The sequence below is a fragment of the Gorilla gorilla genome, chromosome 12, assembly GCF_029281585.2.
Source record: "Gorilla gorilla gorilla isolate KB3781 chromosome 12, NHGRI_mGorGor1-v2.1_pri, whole genome shotgun sequence".
Classification (NCBI taxonomy): Eukaryota; Metazoa; Chordata; class Mammalia; order Primates; family Hominidae; genus Gorilla; species Gorilla gorilla.
In genome coordinates this window covers 51,790,651-51,808,081 of record NC_073236.2, presented here as the reverse complement: position 1 = coordinate 51,808,081, position 17,431 = coordinate 51,790,651, and the positions used below count along the sequence as shown (strand labels likewise).

General features: G+C 38.6%; 1 protein-coding gene across 1 annotated transcript in view; it reads right to left on the bottom strand.

Moving 5' to 3' along the window:
- Positions 1-8,173, bottom strand: part of LOC134756433 (immunoglobulin kappa light chain) — a 72,355-nt gene extending 64,182 nt beyond the window's left edge. Inside the window, exons 1-2 of the mRNA XM_063695722.1 lie at positions 8,131-8,173; positions 7,466-7,762 (exon numbers count right to left, since the gene is read on the bottom strand). Coding sequence (XP_063551792.1) covers positions 7,466-7,762; positions 8,131-8,146 — 313 coding nt within the window. The 5' untranslated portion in view covers positions 8,147-8,173. The remainder of the gene's footprint in view (positions 1-7,465; positions 7,763-8,130) is intronic.
- Positions 8,174-17,431: the final 9,258 nt, after the last annotated feature.

The following is a 17,431-nucleotide window of genomic DNA, read 5'->3' as shown; positions in this document are numbered from 1 at the left end:
AATTATGCAATTTTTGAAAGAAAGGGTTAATTTCATACAATTGATCTGTTTATTATACAATATCAAGTGTAAAAGCAGAAATACAAAAATGTTTTTATAACACATAATCCAGTGTTTCAGAACCTACAATAATAACCACAGAACTGTAGCATACACGATATAGTAAATTTTTTTCATATATTAAATATGATTCACGTTTCTTGGGGTGACTATAGTTTTCTCACTAATAGAAGAACAGTAAGTTGATTAAACCAAAAATCATGACACAATTATATAGGGAGGAAGTCAGAGCACTCTGTTCTTAAGCTCTGCTCTAGGGAGAAACTATTTAACCAGCCTAATGTGCTACATACAGTTTTATTATTTTCTAACTGACTGGGGAAAGAGAAATACTCAACTCCATCCAGCTCTAGCATCCTGTCCCACCTATATGGGTGGAGAAGGAAGCAAAGAGACACTTGTGATGTTTACAGTCCACAGACATAAGCTCACTAAAGCACTGAACCCTAAGCATAGAAGTATAGAATGCTTCTCTTCCCCTACACCTTACCCCCATATTATTAAAGGCTTATTTCTAGCACTTCCCTTCACCCAATATATTTTATCTGGCTATCAAGTAAAAATTATAAGGCATAATAAAAGGCAAAAAGTCATGGTTTGAAGATACCAAGCAAGCTTCGGAACCAGACATGGCAGGGATATTGTAATTTTTAATAGAGGAGCAATGTAAACTGAAAGATGAAGATCCCAAGAAAAAGCAAAAAAAAAGAAAATGCTAGAGATTAAAAAACAAAACTAAACAGAACACTGTAACAGAAAGGACTGGGTATGGCTGAGAAAAAAAAAGTCTGATCTTGAGAGTATATTAATAGAAATCTCCAAAACTGAAGAGAAAAGAGAATAAAGACTGAAAACCAAAGGCCCAAGAACTCTGAGACATATACAAAAGGCGTTACATTGTTTAACTCTTTTTCTCTTTAGAAAAAAAAAAGTGCAGTTTGCTGCCAGCATTCATGTAATTTTACATAAACACACTCTTTAAGGCTGAAGCAAATCTGACTGATTTTCAATGTGAAATAAAATATAAAATCCGTTCTTGGAATTATTTCTAAACAGAACTTGTCTCTAATCCTAATATAACAGAAATGTATATGATAATCAGTATTTAATAATTTTTAGTGTGGTAAATTTCAAAGCACAGAACAACATAAAGCGGAATATCACATTCCACACAAAAATATCACGTTTCTCTTCAGATTGTCTTGCTAGGCTCGTCTTTGCACAAGCAGCAAACTTTGCAGTGACCAGTTGGATTTCGTTTCCCTGATGTTGGTGATATCTCTTGGGGAAAGGTCTTCCATACAGGCAAAGAGGTATGACATCATCAGAGCAAGGATGACCTGGAACACTTTGCTGCCCTGGCCTGTGATGCTTTAAGAGCATTTTTTCAATCAACGTCAGTCTGAAGTTTATATGGCTAATCGTGTGCTCAGGATTGTCCTTCTTGAACAGGGTGTAGAGGTTCATTCAGCACTGTAATGTTTAGAAGGTGGTGAAAGAATTTCTTAGACCAAATCTTGTGCCCTTTGAAGAAGTGAGCATCAAATCAGCTGAGTCCACTGCTCCCATCTTCTCACTATAGTCCACAGTGGCATATAACTTCTTAGTTTTCTCTCCATTTCTGTTGTCTACTTCAATCACAGTATCATTGTGGAATGTTGACCACATTCTCACCTTCTTCTTTTTGAGGTAAATACCGTAGCTGCAAGTGCTGCCAGCAAGTATTCTTGGGCAAAAGGTAAATGGGTTAATGGACATGAAGAAAAAGGAGGAGGACGGGGTGGAGGGGTGGTAAACAAAACCATATTGAGTGAAAATTTTTCTAAATTAATATCGGATATCGAACCACAGATCCAGGAAGATCAGGAAACACCAAGCAGTGTAAATGCCAAAATAAGCAAATAAGCAAAACAAACAAACAAACAAACAAAAACAAAAAACACTTGAGCATATAATTTTTAAACTATAGGAAGTCAAAAACAAAGAAAAAGTATTGAAAAGGAGAGAGAGAGAGAGCATGAACATAAGAGAAACAAACCTTTCATGTAGAGGAGCAAATATAAATATTGCATCCAACTTCTTCTGTGAAACAGGAAGCATTCTTCACTTCAATGCAAGCAAGAGGAGAGTAGAGTGAAGTGTGTCGTGTTGAGAGAAGAAAACCACCAACCTAGGATTCTGTTTTCTATGAAATCATCCTTCAAAAGGAAATGATAAATGATGGCTTTCTCAGACAAACAAAAATTCAGAAAAATTTGTTGCCAGTAAACATGCTTTGTAATAAATAGAAAAAGAAAAGTTCTTTTGAGACAAGGAATATAGTATAGGTCAGAAATTTGAATTTACATAAAAGAAGAGCATCAAGAAGAAATAAGTGAGGGAAACATTAAGGAACATATTTTTCTTATTCTTAACTGATATAATTTTTTTCAAAATAATAGTAATGTGATTATTATGCATGCTGATGTATACATTTACATATATAAATATACACGTATACACATATGCATACTTATTTATACTTACATATAAGTGAAATGAATGACAATAATGCAACAAATGGAAAAAATTAGGAATACTTTGTTATTATCAGGTACTCACATGACCTATGAAATGGTATAGGAGTATTTGAAAGTAGGCTTGGATTAGTTGTAAATGTATATTGAAAACTTCAGAGCAACACTAAAAGTGGTTAAAAAAATCTAATATGCTAATAAAGGAGAGAAAATAGAAGTGCATAAGATGCTAAATTAAAACCATAAAAAAGCAGAAACAAGTAGAAGATAAACATAGAAAAAAAAACACACCAAACAATAAATAGAAAACAGTGAAAGTGTGGTAGACATTAATCCAAGGCATTGATAATTAGTTGGAGCATCAAGTATCTAAATGTACAAATTAAAAGATATGTTACTAGAGTGTATCAAAAAGGAAGATTCAACTATATGGTGTCTATAAGAAACCTAATTAAAATATTAAAGCACATATAGATTGAAAAGTATATGAATGGAGAAAGATATACCATGCTAATATTAATCAAAAGAAAGCACAAGTAGCTATATTAATTTCGGAAAAGAAGATCTCAAAGCAAGGAAATTTATCATGGACGAAAGAGCATTACATATGAAAAAGGGGCCAATTCTTCAAGAAGACAAAGCAATGCTTAACATATGTGAGCTTAACAGCAGACTGTCAAAATAAATGTGGCAAAAACTGATAGAACTACAAGAAGGTACAGCTGAGTCCACGATTACAGTTAAAGACTTTAACACTTCACTATCAGAAATGGATAGATCCAGTGGGCCGAAAACCCATAAAAACAGTCAAACTCAACAACACTATCAATGAACTACGTATAATTGCCATGTGCATGATATTTTGTCCAAACACATATTTTTTCAAGATCACATGGAATATTCTCTGTGATAAACTTAATGCTGGGTCATAAAACACACAGTAACATATTTTAAAAAAATAGAAATCATTCAGTGCCTTCTCTCAAACCACAATGGGATTAAAATACAAATCAATACTAAAATGCAGACAATACCCAAATATGTGGAGATTAAACAGCACACTTCCAAATAACAAAAGAGTTAAAGAAGAAATCTCAGGAGAAATTTAAGAAGATTTTGAACTAAGTGGAAATAAAAACATGACTCATCAATATTTGTGGAATACAGCGAAAGAGGTGCTGAGAGGGAAATTTATATTATCAAATGTATAAATTAGAAAGAAGAAAAATCTAAAATCAATAATCTAAGCTTTCACTGTATGAAAGTAGAAAAAGAAGATAAATTAAATCTAAATTAGGCAGAAGAAAGGAAATAAATATTAGAGCAGATATCAAAAAAATTGAAAACAGGAAGTCAACAGAAAAAAAAAACATTAAAAGCTAATACTATAAAAATACAAATAACATTGATAAGCCTCAAGCCAAGCTAAGGAAAAACAGAAAGCACACACATTACTAACAGCAGAACTGAAAGAGGGGACATCACTACAGATCCTATGAAGCTTAAAAGGATATTGTACGACTATTATAAACAATGCTATGATCCAAACTTGATAACTTTGATGAAATGGATGAAGTCCTTGAAAGAAGCAATCTACCAAAACTAACTAAAAGAAATAGACAGTATAAACTGCCCTATATATATTGTGGTGATGGATTCATGGGTGTGTACTAATCTTCAAACTCATGAAATTGTGTACATTAAATATGTACAATTTTTTGGTATGTCAATTATCTCAATAAAATGGTTTTAAAAATCTCAACTAGCAGAGGGATGATATTCCCCAAATGCAGATTGTCTAGAGTGGATTCCTGGCTTCAAGGCACTTGTAATGAAAGCTGGTTGTCTTTTCTAAATAACTATAAATTGTCACCCAGAAGAAGTCAAATTCATGGCTAACCATTCTGTTTTACAGGTTCAGAGCAGGCTTCGTGGACGTTTTTATCCTCCGAATTTATACATTCTCTCTAAACATTGGGAGACGTTAGTATGTTTACATGTCTGACTTATCTGGGTTGTCAAGATCCCATTTTTGATCTACCTAATATGAATTTGTATCCAAATGTTTAAATTCTTTTTCTTTCCTTTTACTTGAAGTAAATACTAGAAAGTCCTACAGAGGTACTCAACCCAACCATAAAAATGAGTTTGAGAATCATGTGTTGGAGATGAAGGCTTTTTATCTGTAAATGCTAAACTTTCTGCTGAGCCCTGCTCACCCATGGACTAACTGGATAAAGTGAGACAATAATTCCATTGTCTACCTGAGCATTCCCCACCTTAAAATTTTTAACTGCCTCTAACATCTCTGCTCTAGGCTCACTCTTGAAGACAGGGTCCTCTATCTTGAAAAGAAGTTTTTCTCAAAAGCCAGAGCTTGTTTAATAATTTTCAGTTTTTTTAATGTGAGATTTGTCTATTCCACCTTGTAAGAAAATTTGATTTGCCAGACAAATGAAAAGTGGAAAACTAAAGAAGAGTTTAGAGATAGAATCAAGGACAATAGCATTTTAAACTGTGGTTACATTTGTCTTTGAAATAAGAATTTGTATAAATATACCGAAATAACAAGGTAAATAATTTTTTTGTATTTTTAATTTAGATAAGATAGTTTACTTGCAGAAAAATGGAGACTATGAACCTAGAATTCTCAAATTCAATGGTTTTTCTTCCAGTTTAAATAATTTCAAGAATCTATAAAATACTTACATAAACTTTAAATACAGAAACTTTAAGAGCTTCAGAAAAAATCAAGGACCAAATTAAATCCCTTACACTAGTTTCTGACATCAACCAAAATTGTGTTTTAACTACTGTGTTTTATTTCCAATGAACAACAATCAAAAACATTAGATAAAGTAAGATGCAATAGGTGAATGAATTGTTTGGTGGTCACTCTTAGTTATAATGAGATAATAATGAGACAATATCTTCATCAGAAAGTGGAAATGGTGACTTTCTGCCTTAAGGGAGAAGGGGACTCACAGTTGTAAACTTCCCCTCCGTCTTGATCTTTCTTGTGCAGGAGCCGAGGGTAATCCACTGTTTCAGTGGTCTTTGAGCAGCAACAGTCCTCATCTTTCTGTAATTCTAGAAATATTCATACTGGGCTCTTCTAAAACACTTTTTATGCCAAATAGAAAAATAAAGATCGGTAATAAAATAAAAAGAAATAAAATAAAATAACTTATGAACTCCTGGAAGTAGTTGTGGGATAAAATTATAAAGTTTAACAAAAAACTATAGCCTAGAACAACTTACTAAAAACTAATTTAGTCAAATTTTACTCTTATTTTATATTCTTGCCCTCACAAATTAGGAATTTTCTCAACCCAAAGAATGATTGCCTTTCTTATATTCTGGAATCTTAACAGCCATAGGAGAAATTTGAAACTATGAGAATTTATACTAACCAGTTATCCTAGGAAATCTGGTTACACAAAAATTAACTATTTAGAGTAAAATAAAAGGAAAAATTTGTTGATACCATGGAAATAATTAACTGAATATTTGCTGGTCAATAAAGCTAATCCTAAGTATGCCCCTAAATAACAGCGACATCATTGTTTCTGGATTAATGCTAAGTTTTCAAGATTCATTAAAAGTAATTTGCCTTGGATTCAGACTCATAGTATTGGTCATAACTGTAATTCAACTACCACCAGAACTTGTAGAAGACAACAACAAAAAAGAAGGGATAATGAGAAATATGTTATGAAATGTATCCCAATGTTAACATTTATGAAGGAGAGGTAGGTGTTTTATGAATATCTATTCTCATAGCACTAAAATCTTCAATTTGATAAGCAAATACAAATCTTTAAACCAGAATTTGGAACAGGGTAAATATGGCTCTCATGAATTTGACTTGACTGTGTCCTGGGGTTGTATTGACATAAGGACTAGATGGAGGTACATACAGCAGAAGTAATGAAAATTATAATGTCAAATTTTAGAGCCTCCTAACTAAAGCACTAGCTCAGATACTGTATAAAGATGAAAAAAAAGTTATGTGAAAATGCCCTGGAACTGTTTCTGGACTGCCTAGTAACATCCTGGCTGTGGTTGGATGGCTGATTTACCCCAGCTGGAAGTATCAATATTGTACAGCTGAAATTTGTGGGCACTCTCCTCTGCAGTTGTCACCAAATGGCTTATACTTTTATTTTCAAAATCCACTTGCAATTCTAAGAGCTCTCCTTTTCTCTCACAAAAGGCAGTTGAGGCAAATCAAAGACTTTTGGGATAAAATGTTATCTCCGCTATGAATTGACAAAGTCTATTTAGATGTTTGCAAACTAAACATTTTCACTAATTGCTGTGAGTCACACTCCCCCTGAGTATAGCTTGTGTAGAATGCAATCACAGGTATGTAAGCGGAGGTTTGGTATAACCGGTATGGAGAGGTAGGAAGTTAGAAAGTGGGAAAATACCAATTTCTGAATATTACCAAACATTATCGTGTTAAAAATATAACAAAACCTGCTAATCCTAACATATACCCAACCTTTGTAGCCATGAGTATGCCTCAATTTTCTTGCTGTTATGCTGACTAAATCTCATTGACAAATGCAGGAAACACAGGGAGGATCAGAATGCACTTTCCAGGTAGCTCTCTCTTCTGTCATGTCTAGTTGCTCAGAGAGCACTTTGATCACCTTCATTCTTCTGCTTGAGCCATGTGAAATAAGGCTGTTACAGTGATGGGGCCAGAACAGTCTGGATCTTCCTGCAAATTATTCCCTGCAGTCATCTAACATCTACCTGTGAAGCCAACTCAGAATGTGCCATGCAGGCAGTCCATGTGCAAACACTTGTGGACGGCTGGGCCATACCAAGTAGGGAGGTTTGTGTTCAGGGTTTTACCACTGTGTGAGGACCTTGCAGACCCTGTTCACAGCAATAAACCCCAACATCCTCAGCCTCCACTTTGCTGAATTTAAGTGTGAAACCTGTCCCTGACCTGCTGCCACTGAACTTGTTTGGGACTCCATAGAATTTGTTAGAAATTGTGTAGATAAGAAGCTGTGGAGACTGGCCTGGCTTCTGCAGGTACCAATCCAAATATGTGTTTCCATCACTATGCAGGAGGCTCTGACTAGACCTGCAGGAGATGGAGGCCGGCTCTCCCGGAGGGACGGGCAGGGAGAGCAGATGCTGGGTCATCTCAATATCCCCACTGGATCCTAAAATAATAACAGTGAGAAGTACAAGGTTACATACAAACAATGTGAGACATTTTTATAATTTAGTTTTATTGTATACGTTAGGCTACTTTTTTGTGTTTGATTAGATTCATACACTACATTTATCCAATATCCAAAAATAATCCAATAATTAAAGGCACAAAGTGGCCTCTTTGTTTTTGAAGTTCTCGACAGTGAAGTTCTTTTTCCTTGTGGCTCGTTCTTAGTTCTTACAGGTCTAAATATTAAATTCCCTTTGCTGGAGGACAAGAAATCTGCATCTGACATGTAGACAGAACAACAAATGGGAGGCTGCAGATTCCCCAGAGCTCACCCTCCAGTCCCATTCTCCTCTCTTCTGTCCTTACCAGAGACCCAGAGCATTAGCAGCCCCAGGAGCTGAGCAGGGAGCCTCACTGTGAGAAGGTGAACTGAGGAGTCCTGATCAGTCAAGGCAAGGTTAGAGCTGAGCTTTTATCTCAGACTCACAAGGGAAGGTCTTCCCTAGGGAACAACATGCAAATCCCCTGGTGAGTGAAGCAGTGAAGAAATATCCAGTTGGGGTCGAAGAGTGGGCTTCTTATGTAAGCAAAGTGACACAAAATATCTTTTGTGTTGATGAAACCAAAATAAAATATTGGTGTTGTCTGGCTTAGAAGGGTGACATTCTGAAATACCATGAATCAATGTGGAAGACACTGTGGCTGCAGCCTGTCACTCTTCATTGCTGATGCAATGGAGATTCTGATGATGAAGATGTGTATCAATCTTTAGGTGGTGAATAGGCTTTCTTCTTGGCTCCACCCAGCTAATTCTGAGGAGGAACTAGCTCTCACTAACTCTGGTGCTCATTGATAGAATGTCTCTAAGTATCAGGATGAACTCAAAACAGTTCCAGAGTTATTTGGCTGTGGTTGCAAGGCTGATTTCCCTCAGCTTGTATTTCACTGTAGCTGGTATTTCTGGGCACTTGGCTCTACAGCTGCCATTAAATGGCACTAAATGATGCCCCAGTGAATAAGCTAGCTGTAATGTGTGCTTCATAAACAAGGAGAAAATTAGAGTTCACGGGAAGAGGAATGCATATTCCATTCCATTGCATCTAATGCGTGTCGTTGTCTTTGAAGGGAGGAAGGCCTTGGTAGGCCTCTTTGGATTCTAGAGGCAAGAAATTCTGTACCTTGGAATACTGTACTGGCTCACTGACTGACTGATACACGAGTCAGCCAGCCTTGAGTGGGACCCGGGGTAAAAAAAGGGCTCTGCAGCAGGTTCAGCCTGTAGCACAAGCAGCCCTGCCTCTCAGGCCAGTGCAGATGCAGATGAATTGGACAGCACAATCAACCATCTGGACATAATTGACACTTCGAGAACACTCCACCAGCACAGCAGATTGTATAATCTTTTCAAAAAATTTACTAAACTAGACCATATTGTTACCAGAAAAGGGGATTTTGATTCAAACTCCAAGAGAGGATTCTTGGATTTCATGCAGGAAGAAATTCAAGGAAAGTTGGAAAGTGCAGTGAGAAGACAGAGTTTATTGAAAATTACTCCATTACAGAGTAAGGCATCCTCAGAAAGCAAGCAGAGGAACATACCATCTTTGTTTTAAGTTTTTCTTATATAGGAGTGTTGTCTATGTAAAGACTAAACTAAGCTGTGCCTACATGCGGATGAGCAGACATTGCGACAAAATTTATTATTCTGTTGATTTAAGGGAAACTATTCTTGACATTCTAGTGTGTTATCTTGGAAATGAGGACTGTGTCTTGCAAAGAAACATATTCATTGGGGCAATGTGTTATCAAAAAAAGATTTTATCTACTTATGATCCAATAATTAATTTAGACTGACTTCAACAGATTTTTTTAATGACAAAAAGCAGAAGATGGTATAAGAGGAAGATACAACAGAAAACACAAGCTATTATAACTCTTGCTTCATGGGTTTTTACATATCTATTAGACATATGCTGGGTATATGTGTGCAATGATAATCTACAAACTGAATGCTAACTAGCTTAAGGAATGCCTGTATTACACTGAGTCTTGCCCACTTTTCCAATTATAAACAGAAAGCTACAGTACTATTTGTATGAGTATCAAAACTTTTAGCTGCCTGAGAGAGAGGTAAAGAAGATTTGCTGAGATAAAAGCCTTGGAAGTAGTAGAGATTTGTCCTATGATGTTATGGCTGTTGCTGTGGTTGCTGTTGTTAGGAAGTACAGTGGGAGTGAAAGCAAGATTTACAAGCTCTGCTCTTCCTCATACTCACAACTCCCTCTAGAGATGGACAGATGGTGGTACAGGAATCTCCGACACCTCTTAGAAGTCTTTTGCTCTTTCCAGAATGTTTCCTGACAAGTATTGTTTTGAGTCACAGATTAGGTGAAACTAGGTGTAGAAGAAAGGACTAGAGCAAGGGAAGAAGTTTTCCATCCCAGACAGTTGTTGTAGGAACAGGGAAATGGAATTTTTCATAGATTTATGCCACATTTCTATCATGTTGGGGAGAGAGGCATCAAACCAGGCTCATTCCTGAAAGAATCATTACATTATTTTAGAGAGAAAGAACTACAAATTTCTTGTCAAATAGATGTTTAAAATTCAAAGCTATTGATTTTTTTTTTTTTGAGATAGAGTCCGCTCTGTCATCTGGGATGGAGTGCAGTGGCACGATCTTGGCTCACCACAACCTCTGTCTCTCTGATTGAAGCAATTCTCCTGCCTCAGCCTCCCAAGTAGCTGGGATTACAGGTGCGTGCCAACATACCTGGTTAATTTTCGTATTTTTAGTAGAGACGGGGTTTTGCCATATTGGCCAGGCTGGTCTGAAACTCCTGACCTCAGGTGATCTGTCTTCCTCAGCCTCCCAAAGTGTTGGGATTACAGGCTTGAGCCACTGCACCCAGCCCTACTGATGTATTAATATTATTCATCTTCTTGAATACACCAAGTAGTAAAGTACAAATCCACACTTTAAGCTTGAGATTTCTACTCCTATGTAAATTATAATAGTGAGGAACAAAAAAATTCTCTATTGGTGGGGAGATGATGTTTGACAGTGGTCAGTTTGTGAAGTGGAGGCTTACGTCACAGTACTTTTTACAGTATTGCATATAAACATGAATGTCCTCATACCCAGAAGAATCAGCATTTCTCATGAGCCATATTACCACCAAGAAAGAAGTGAATTGAAGCCTGTGACTACTTGATGAAGGGTGTATAAAGAAGAGGGAAAGAAAAAGGACACAAAACACAATATTGTAAGTGGAAAGGAGAAAGTCATTACATAGCCTATAAGAGTAAAAAAATAAAGAGAGGATATTATGAGTAATTTTATGTCAACTGACTTGACAAAAGTGGTGCAGGGCAGGTTCTTGGCTTCACTCAGGAAGGAATGCAGCGTAAGCTGGTGGTAGAAGAAAACAGCTTTACTGAGGTGGCAGTGTTACACCTCTGTGACTGCTCTTGTGGAGCAGAGCTACCCCATAGGCAGTGTGCCAAGAGCAGTAATGTAGGGCAGTTTTGCAGTCATGTTTATCACTGCTTTTAATGACATGCTAATTAAGGAGTGGGTTATTCAGAAATAACTAGAAAATGGGCAGTAACTTTCAGGTGTTGCCATGGCAATGGTAAACTGATACGGCACTGGTGGGCATGTGTTATGGACAGGTGCTTCCAGTGTCTCTTCCTTGTGTCACCCACTCTTCAATCTGGTCCAGAGTTGAGTCCCACCTACCTCCTACCTCATTGCCCCTCAGAGATTAGATACTCCTCCTTAATTTTAAGGGGACTGCAGAAGAGCAGAGTCCCTTTTCTGTGAGTGCTTCCTTCTGACTTTATGGGGGCAGGCCTTCCCTAGCATTTGAAGAGTAAAAATCTTTGGTATCTGAACTAAGGGGCCCAGTGGCAGGATGCTTTCATTTATGGGGTCAGAAGACAGAATGGATTGAAAGACTTATGACGGACCGTATCATTTTTACATGAAATTTAGAAGATATAAACTTTACTAGGAGGTTAAACAAGAAAATTATAATTGGAAGAGAGAGAAAAATTAATGCTCCTATGTCCACCCACAGAACCAAGTTGTTAATCTATGTGTTTGCAAAACAACAGCCTTAAGTTTTCTAGGTTTTATAAATGGAGGTTGTGGTGTCCACCTTTTGTGCCTGCGGGATCTCATAAGAAACAGGTTTAATCCTGGACAGCTAGTGGCTTCCTGAAGCCTAACAGTAGTTGGAATAATTAAGAATATCTGGTAAGGGCCCCTTTATTCTGATTATTATTGATTACTGGGGGATCATTTTGTTGTTGTTGTTGTTGTTTTTTGAGACAGAGTCTCGCTCTGTTGCCCAGGCTGGAGTGCAGTGACACAATCTCGGCTGGGCTCACTGCAACCTCTGCCTCCTGGTTTCAAGCTATTTTCATGCCTCAGCCTTCTGAGTGGCTGGGATTACAGGCATGTACCCCCATGCCTAGGTAATTTTTTGTAATTTTAGTAGAGATATGGTTTTGCTATGTTGGCAAGGCTGGTTTTGAACTCCTGGCCTCAAGTGATCCACCCACCTCAGTCTCCCAAAGTGCTGAGATTATAGGCGTGAGCCACTGCACCCAGCCAGTTCCTTCTTTTTAAGTTTTTTGTAAGACTAAGTCTTTTGGTTAAACAGAGGAGCTATTATTTTCTTTTGTGGAAAAGGGCACTATTTTATTGTCATAATTTTAAAAGCCCTTTTGAATCTGGCCTACATTTCAAACAGAGGTGGAGCAAGGTGTGTCTGACTCCCTGTTTCCCACCATGGCTTGAGTTAGATTTTTTTTAGGTTTCTTTGGTAGTTCCTTTGGCCACAGAGCTTGGAATGAAAACATTTATAGCCAATTAAATATTTTAGGCCAGACAGCATGGAGGTGGGCAGGCACTCATTAGCCCTTAAGCAGGCAGATCATGAGGTCAGGAGATAGAGGCCATCCTGGGTAACATGGTGAAACCCCATCTCTACTAAAAATAAAAAAAAATTAGCTGGGCATGGTGGCATGTGTCTGTAGTCCCAGCTACTCGGGAGGCTGAGGCAGGAGAATCCCTTGAACCCAGGAGGCAGGGGTTGCAGTGAGCCGAGGTCGCACCACTGCGCTGCAGCTTGGGCGACAGAGTGAGACTCCATCTCAAAGAAGAATATATGTATTTTTAAAGCTGTATAAAAATAAAAAAGTAAAGCCCCAAATAAGGTTATATATGTTAAAAAACCAAGTACGTAGAATACTACTATATTGGGGGAAAACATTGCTTCCAGAGACCTCTAAGACAAAACACTTTAGCATCAAGCCCGCAACAACAGTCAGAACTGGAGGTGAAAAAGTCACAGGAGCTGATGAAGAAGCAAAAGGAGACAGCAATGATCTCAGGCCTTTTTAAAGGGAGAATAAGCTGAAAGCAGCAAAACACAACAGTTGAATCTCTAAGACACTAATCTCAGAAGTTTTAAAAGAAACTCATTATTGTATCAAAGGCAAAATTTTCTGTTTTACTTTTCGTTTGTTTGTTTTTTGAGATAGTCTCACTCTGTCACTCAGGCTGCAGTGCAATAGCGCAATCTTGGCTCACCACAACCTCCGCCTCCCGGGTTCCAGCCATTCTCCTGCCTCAGCCTCCCAAGTTGCTAGGATTACAGGTACATACCACTGTGCCTAGCTAATTTTTGTATTTTTAGTAGAGATGGGGTTTTACCATGTTGGCCAGGCTGGTCTTGTACTCCTGACCTCAAATGGTCCACCCGCCTCAGCCTCCCAAAGTGCTGGGATTACAGGCATGAGCCACTGCACCCGGCCTGTATAATTTTCAATAATGTAGCAAATTAATAACTTAAGAAAACCCAGTTTCAATATGCAGACCATTTTCTAGAAAGTGACTGGGCCATCATTGTTCTCATCTCAGATTTCCACTTCCTGCAGAGAAGGTGTAAGAAGAGGTAGCAAGACATTGTGAAACTAAATTGTAAGCATTTGTTAGTGAACAAAATATGACTAAAGCGCTACTTTTATTTTTTTTTAATTTTTATTTATTGTTATTATTTTTTGAGACAGAGTGTCACTCTTTTACCAGGCTGGAGTGTAGTTGTGCGATCTTGGCTCACTGCAACCTTCGCCTCCTGGGTTTAAGCAATTCTCATGCCTCAGCCTCCCAAGTAGCTGGAATTACAGGCATGCATCACTATGTCCAGTCTATTTTTAGTAGAGACAACACTTCACAGTGTTGGCTAGGTTGGTCTTGAACTCCTGACCTCAAATGATCTACCCACCTCGGCCTCCCAAAGTGTTGGGATTACAGGCGTGAGCCACCATGCCCGGCCTTAAAGCAATATTTTTATTAAATAAAGTGTAGAAGAAAAAGTGTAAATAAAGTGACAAAAAGAAAACTCAAGGCCGTTATGGAAAATGATAACTTTAGGGCAGAAAACAAGAAAAGGCAAACCAAGATTCCCATAGGGTGAGGCTCCAATCCACAATCCTCAGACAAATGTCAATGCTGAAAACCCTGGAGCATCCAGGGAGTGACCAAAAATACCAAATGCTGAAAACCCAGAGTACCCGAGTATCAGCCTATGAGTGTCCCCACACCAAATGCCACGAAACCCTGGAGTATCCAGGGGCTGACCAGTGCAGAAAATCCTGGAGCCTCAGTGGGGTGGCCAACAGTGAGCCCCAAAGGCCTGGTTGGGGTCATAGAACAATGTGACTCTGGCTTCTTAGAGTAAACAGGAGAATTCTTACATCCAAATGTCCTGCCTTAAACTATTGCACAAACATAATTAGCATGGAGCCAAAGCCAAAACTGCAGAGCAATCACATATATCAGGGCAGAAAATAAGATAAAATGGCTAATGGATAGATAAAATGGCATTAGAGGAGAAATGACTAAGAGAAGGAGCAATGAGCATGTAGTCAGGTGTGCTATGGGGGACTTCAAATGGACTATCTAGCCAAAGGCCTTATTTCCTGGATCATCTGACATAGGGCAGGTGGGTAGATGGGACACTTACAGGTGTGCAGGAGCCAAAATGGTGCCAAGCAGTGTCTAACATGAGGCCTGCGTGAAGATCTCTCCAGGCTCCCCAGCTTGGGTGGGTGAGCTCCCGTGGGTGAACTGGTGCATGGAGCGGTTGGCCTGCATGAAGCAGTGGCTCTGTGGCCACTTACCTAACTGCTCAGCTCCGCCGCCTGTCAGGAAAGATGATGGCTCTTAAAACAGCCTTTGGCTAGTGTTAACAGCTCTGCAATGTTAGCAACTCTGTAGCTTTGCTCGCTGTAGTGCTGATCCCCATCACACCCTCTCTCACTGATCACTGTCTTGCCACTTCTCCAATAGCTGTCTCGCCCGTTGCTGATCGCTATGTCCATCTTCTCACAAAATGCCATCTCTTGCTGTCTCTTGCTGTCTTGCTTCTCTGCTGTTTCCACTGACTCACTGCCACATCAAACGCTGCCTCTCACCATGTCCCATTTATCCTCCCTCCTCATTAAACATCCATCTTCATGTCCAGCCCTTGCATCACCAGGCTGATGTCTCTGTCCTGGGCCAGGTACTGGAGAGTATTGTTCCTCCATCTTCACCAATAAGCCATGGTTCTCTCAAATCAAACCTTCTCACTGCACCAATTTTGCCAAGAAGGTTTGCTGTGCACTGGTTGCCAACTTACCCAAATCTGGTGAGACACAGCACCCATGCACAACCAGTTACATGAAGTGGATTACTACTTACAGAGAGTCAGCCAGAGAGAGCACAAAGCTGCGGGGGCCTGATTGACACTAGACTGCCTGTACCCCACAAGGACTGCAGCTGAGGGACCCTGGAATACAGCCCACCCTGGGTTTTATGTCTTAGAATCACATGACACACTGGGCTAGAGTGTTGAAGGAATTCCTGTTTCTAGTAGGGACAGAAATGGAACCCAGGCTGTTCTGGCCAATCATGCCCTATCTCAGAATGTTACGTTTCCAGAACTTTCTACGGTTATTCTAGAAAACTACAAGCAAGAAAAGGAAGAGGACTGGGTTGATTCAAGACAAAATGAAAACTATTCTGCAAATACCATAGTGAAATCACAACTCAGTAATCTTTTTGTGACTGGCTTATTTCATTTAGTGTAATGTCCTCTAGTTTCATCCATATTATAGCATGTGTGAGAATTTCCCTTTTTAAAAGGTAAGTAATATGCTATTGTATGTATATACCACATTTGGATTACCAGTTCCCTCCTTTGTGAATATTTGAGTTGCTCTACCTGTTGGCTACTATGAATAATTCGGTTCTGAATGTGGGTATACAAATATCTCCTGAAGTTAATGTCTTCAATTACTTGGGTATATGTCCAAAAGTGGAATTGCTGAATTATATAGTATTTCCATTATTAATTCTTTGAGGAATTGCCATCTGGTTTCCCACAGCAGGTGGGCCGTTTACATCACCACGACAGTGTCCACAGGAGTTCCAGTTCCCTAAGTTCTCACCAAGACTGGTCATTTTTTGTTGGAAAAAAAAATCCTAATAGGTGTGAGGTGGGTTTTGTTTTTATTTTTCTAAGGATTAATAATATTAAGCATCTTTTCCTATGCTAGTTATCTAATTATCTCTAAAGAATATTCTCCAGAGAAATGTCGATTCATATACTTTTCTCGTTTTTAATCAGGTATTTTATTTTAATGTTGACATGTAGGACTTATTTTTATTTTTATGTACTAGATATTATTAACCCCTTATCAGATATACGATTTACAAATATTTTCTTCTATTCCACATGTTGCATTTTCACTGTGTTGGTTATGTCTTTTGATGCCCATTTTACATTTTTATGTAGTCCAATTTATCTTCTTTTCTACTTTTGCCTGTATTATGGTGTTAAAGGTGTTAGTATTCAAATGTCTATAAATACTGACTTACTATGCTGAGAAGGTCACTCTAGACCATCTCTATGATGGTGGAGCTAAGAATTTTACACTCTCTCATTTTGTACCAGGGCAGAGTGCAGCTAGGTGAGAACCCAGTGGCTTTCCCGAGCTTATTTGTCTTGCATTTTTGGCGACATGGATTGTTGTTCACATTGGCCTCCTCTGGCAGGTCCACCTGGAAAGCATTATATTTAGCAAGAAAAAAGGAGGCTGTGAATGATGTCAACTGTGTATATTCCCTGTTGCAAGTGTCAAATCCATGAAGCATAAAAGGATTTACTAGAGGATATTCAATTCCTTGCAAAGTGTTGAAAAACCTGAAGGAATAGGCTCCAGGCAAAGCCTCTGGAACAATTCCAAGAATGGCACTGCTGGCGCAGGCTGGGGAGGAGCTCCTGCTGCCTGAGACTCCACATTCAAGCTGTCTCCTGCAGGAAAGAGAGCAGTTCTTCTCACTACTGCCCCCTGAAGGACAGCCGCTCTGCTATCAACTACTAGAGACCTGACCCCTTTCCCTGCAGCCCTGCCTGTGTTGATTACATCTTCATGTCAGACTCATGTAGATTCATCTGTTTTCAAGGGTACAGGGGTTATTTCTGCCCAAGTCCACCCTGTGGCTTTCTATCATAAATACACGTTTCTACACTTGAATTTCCAGGAATTACTAGTATCAACAGCAAAATGCTACAACCCAACATAAAGATTTCCTTTACAAAGAACATCA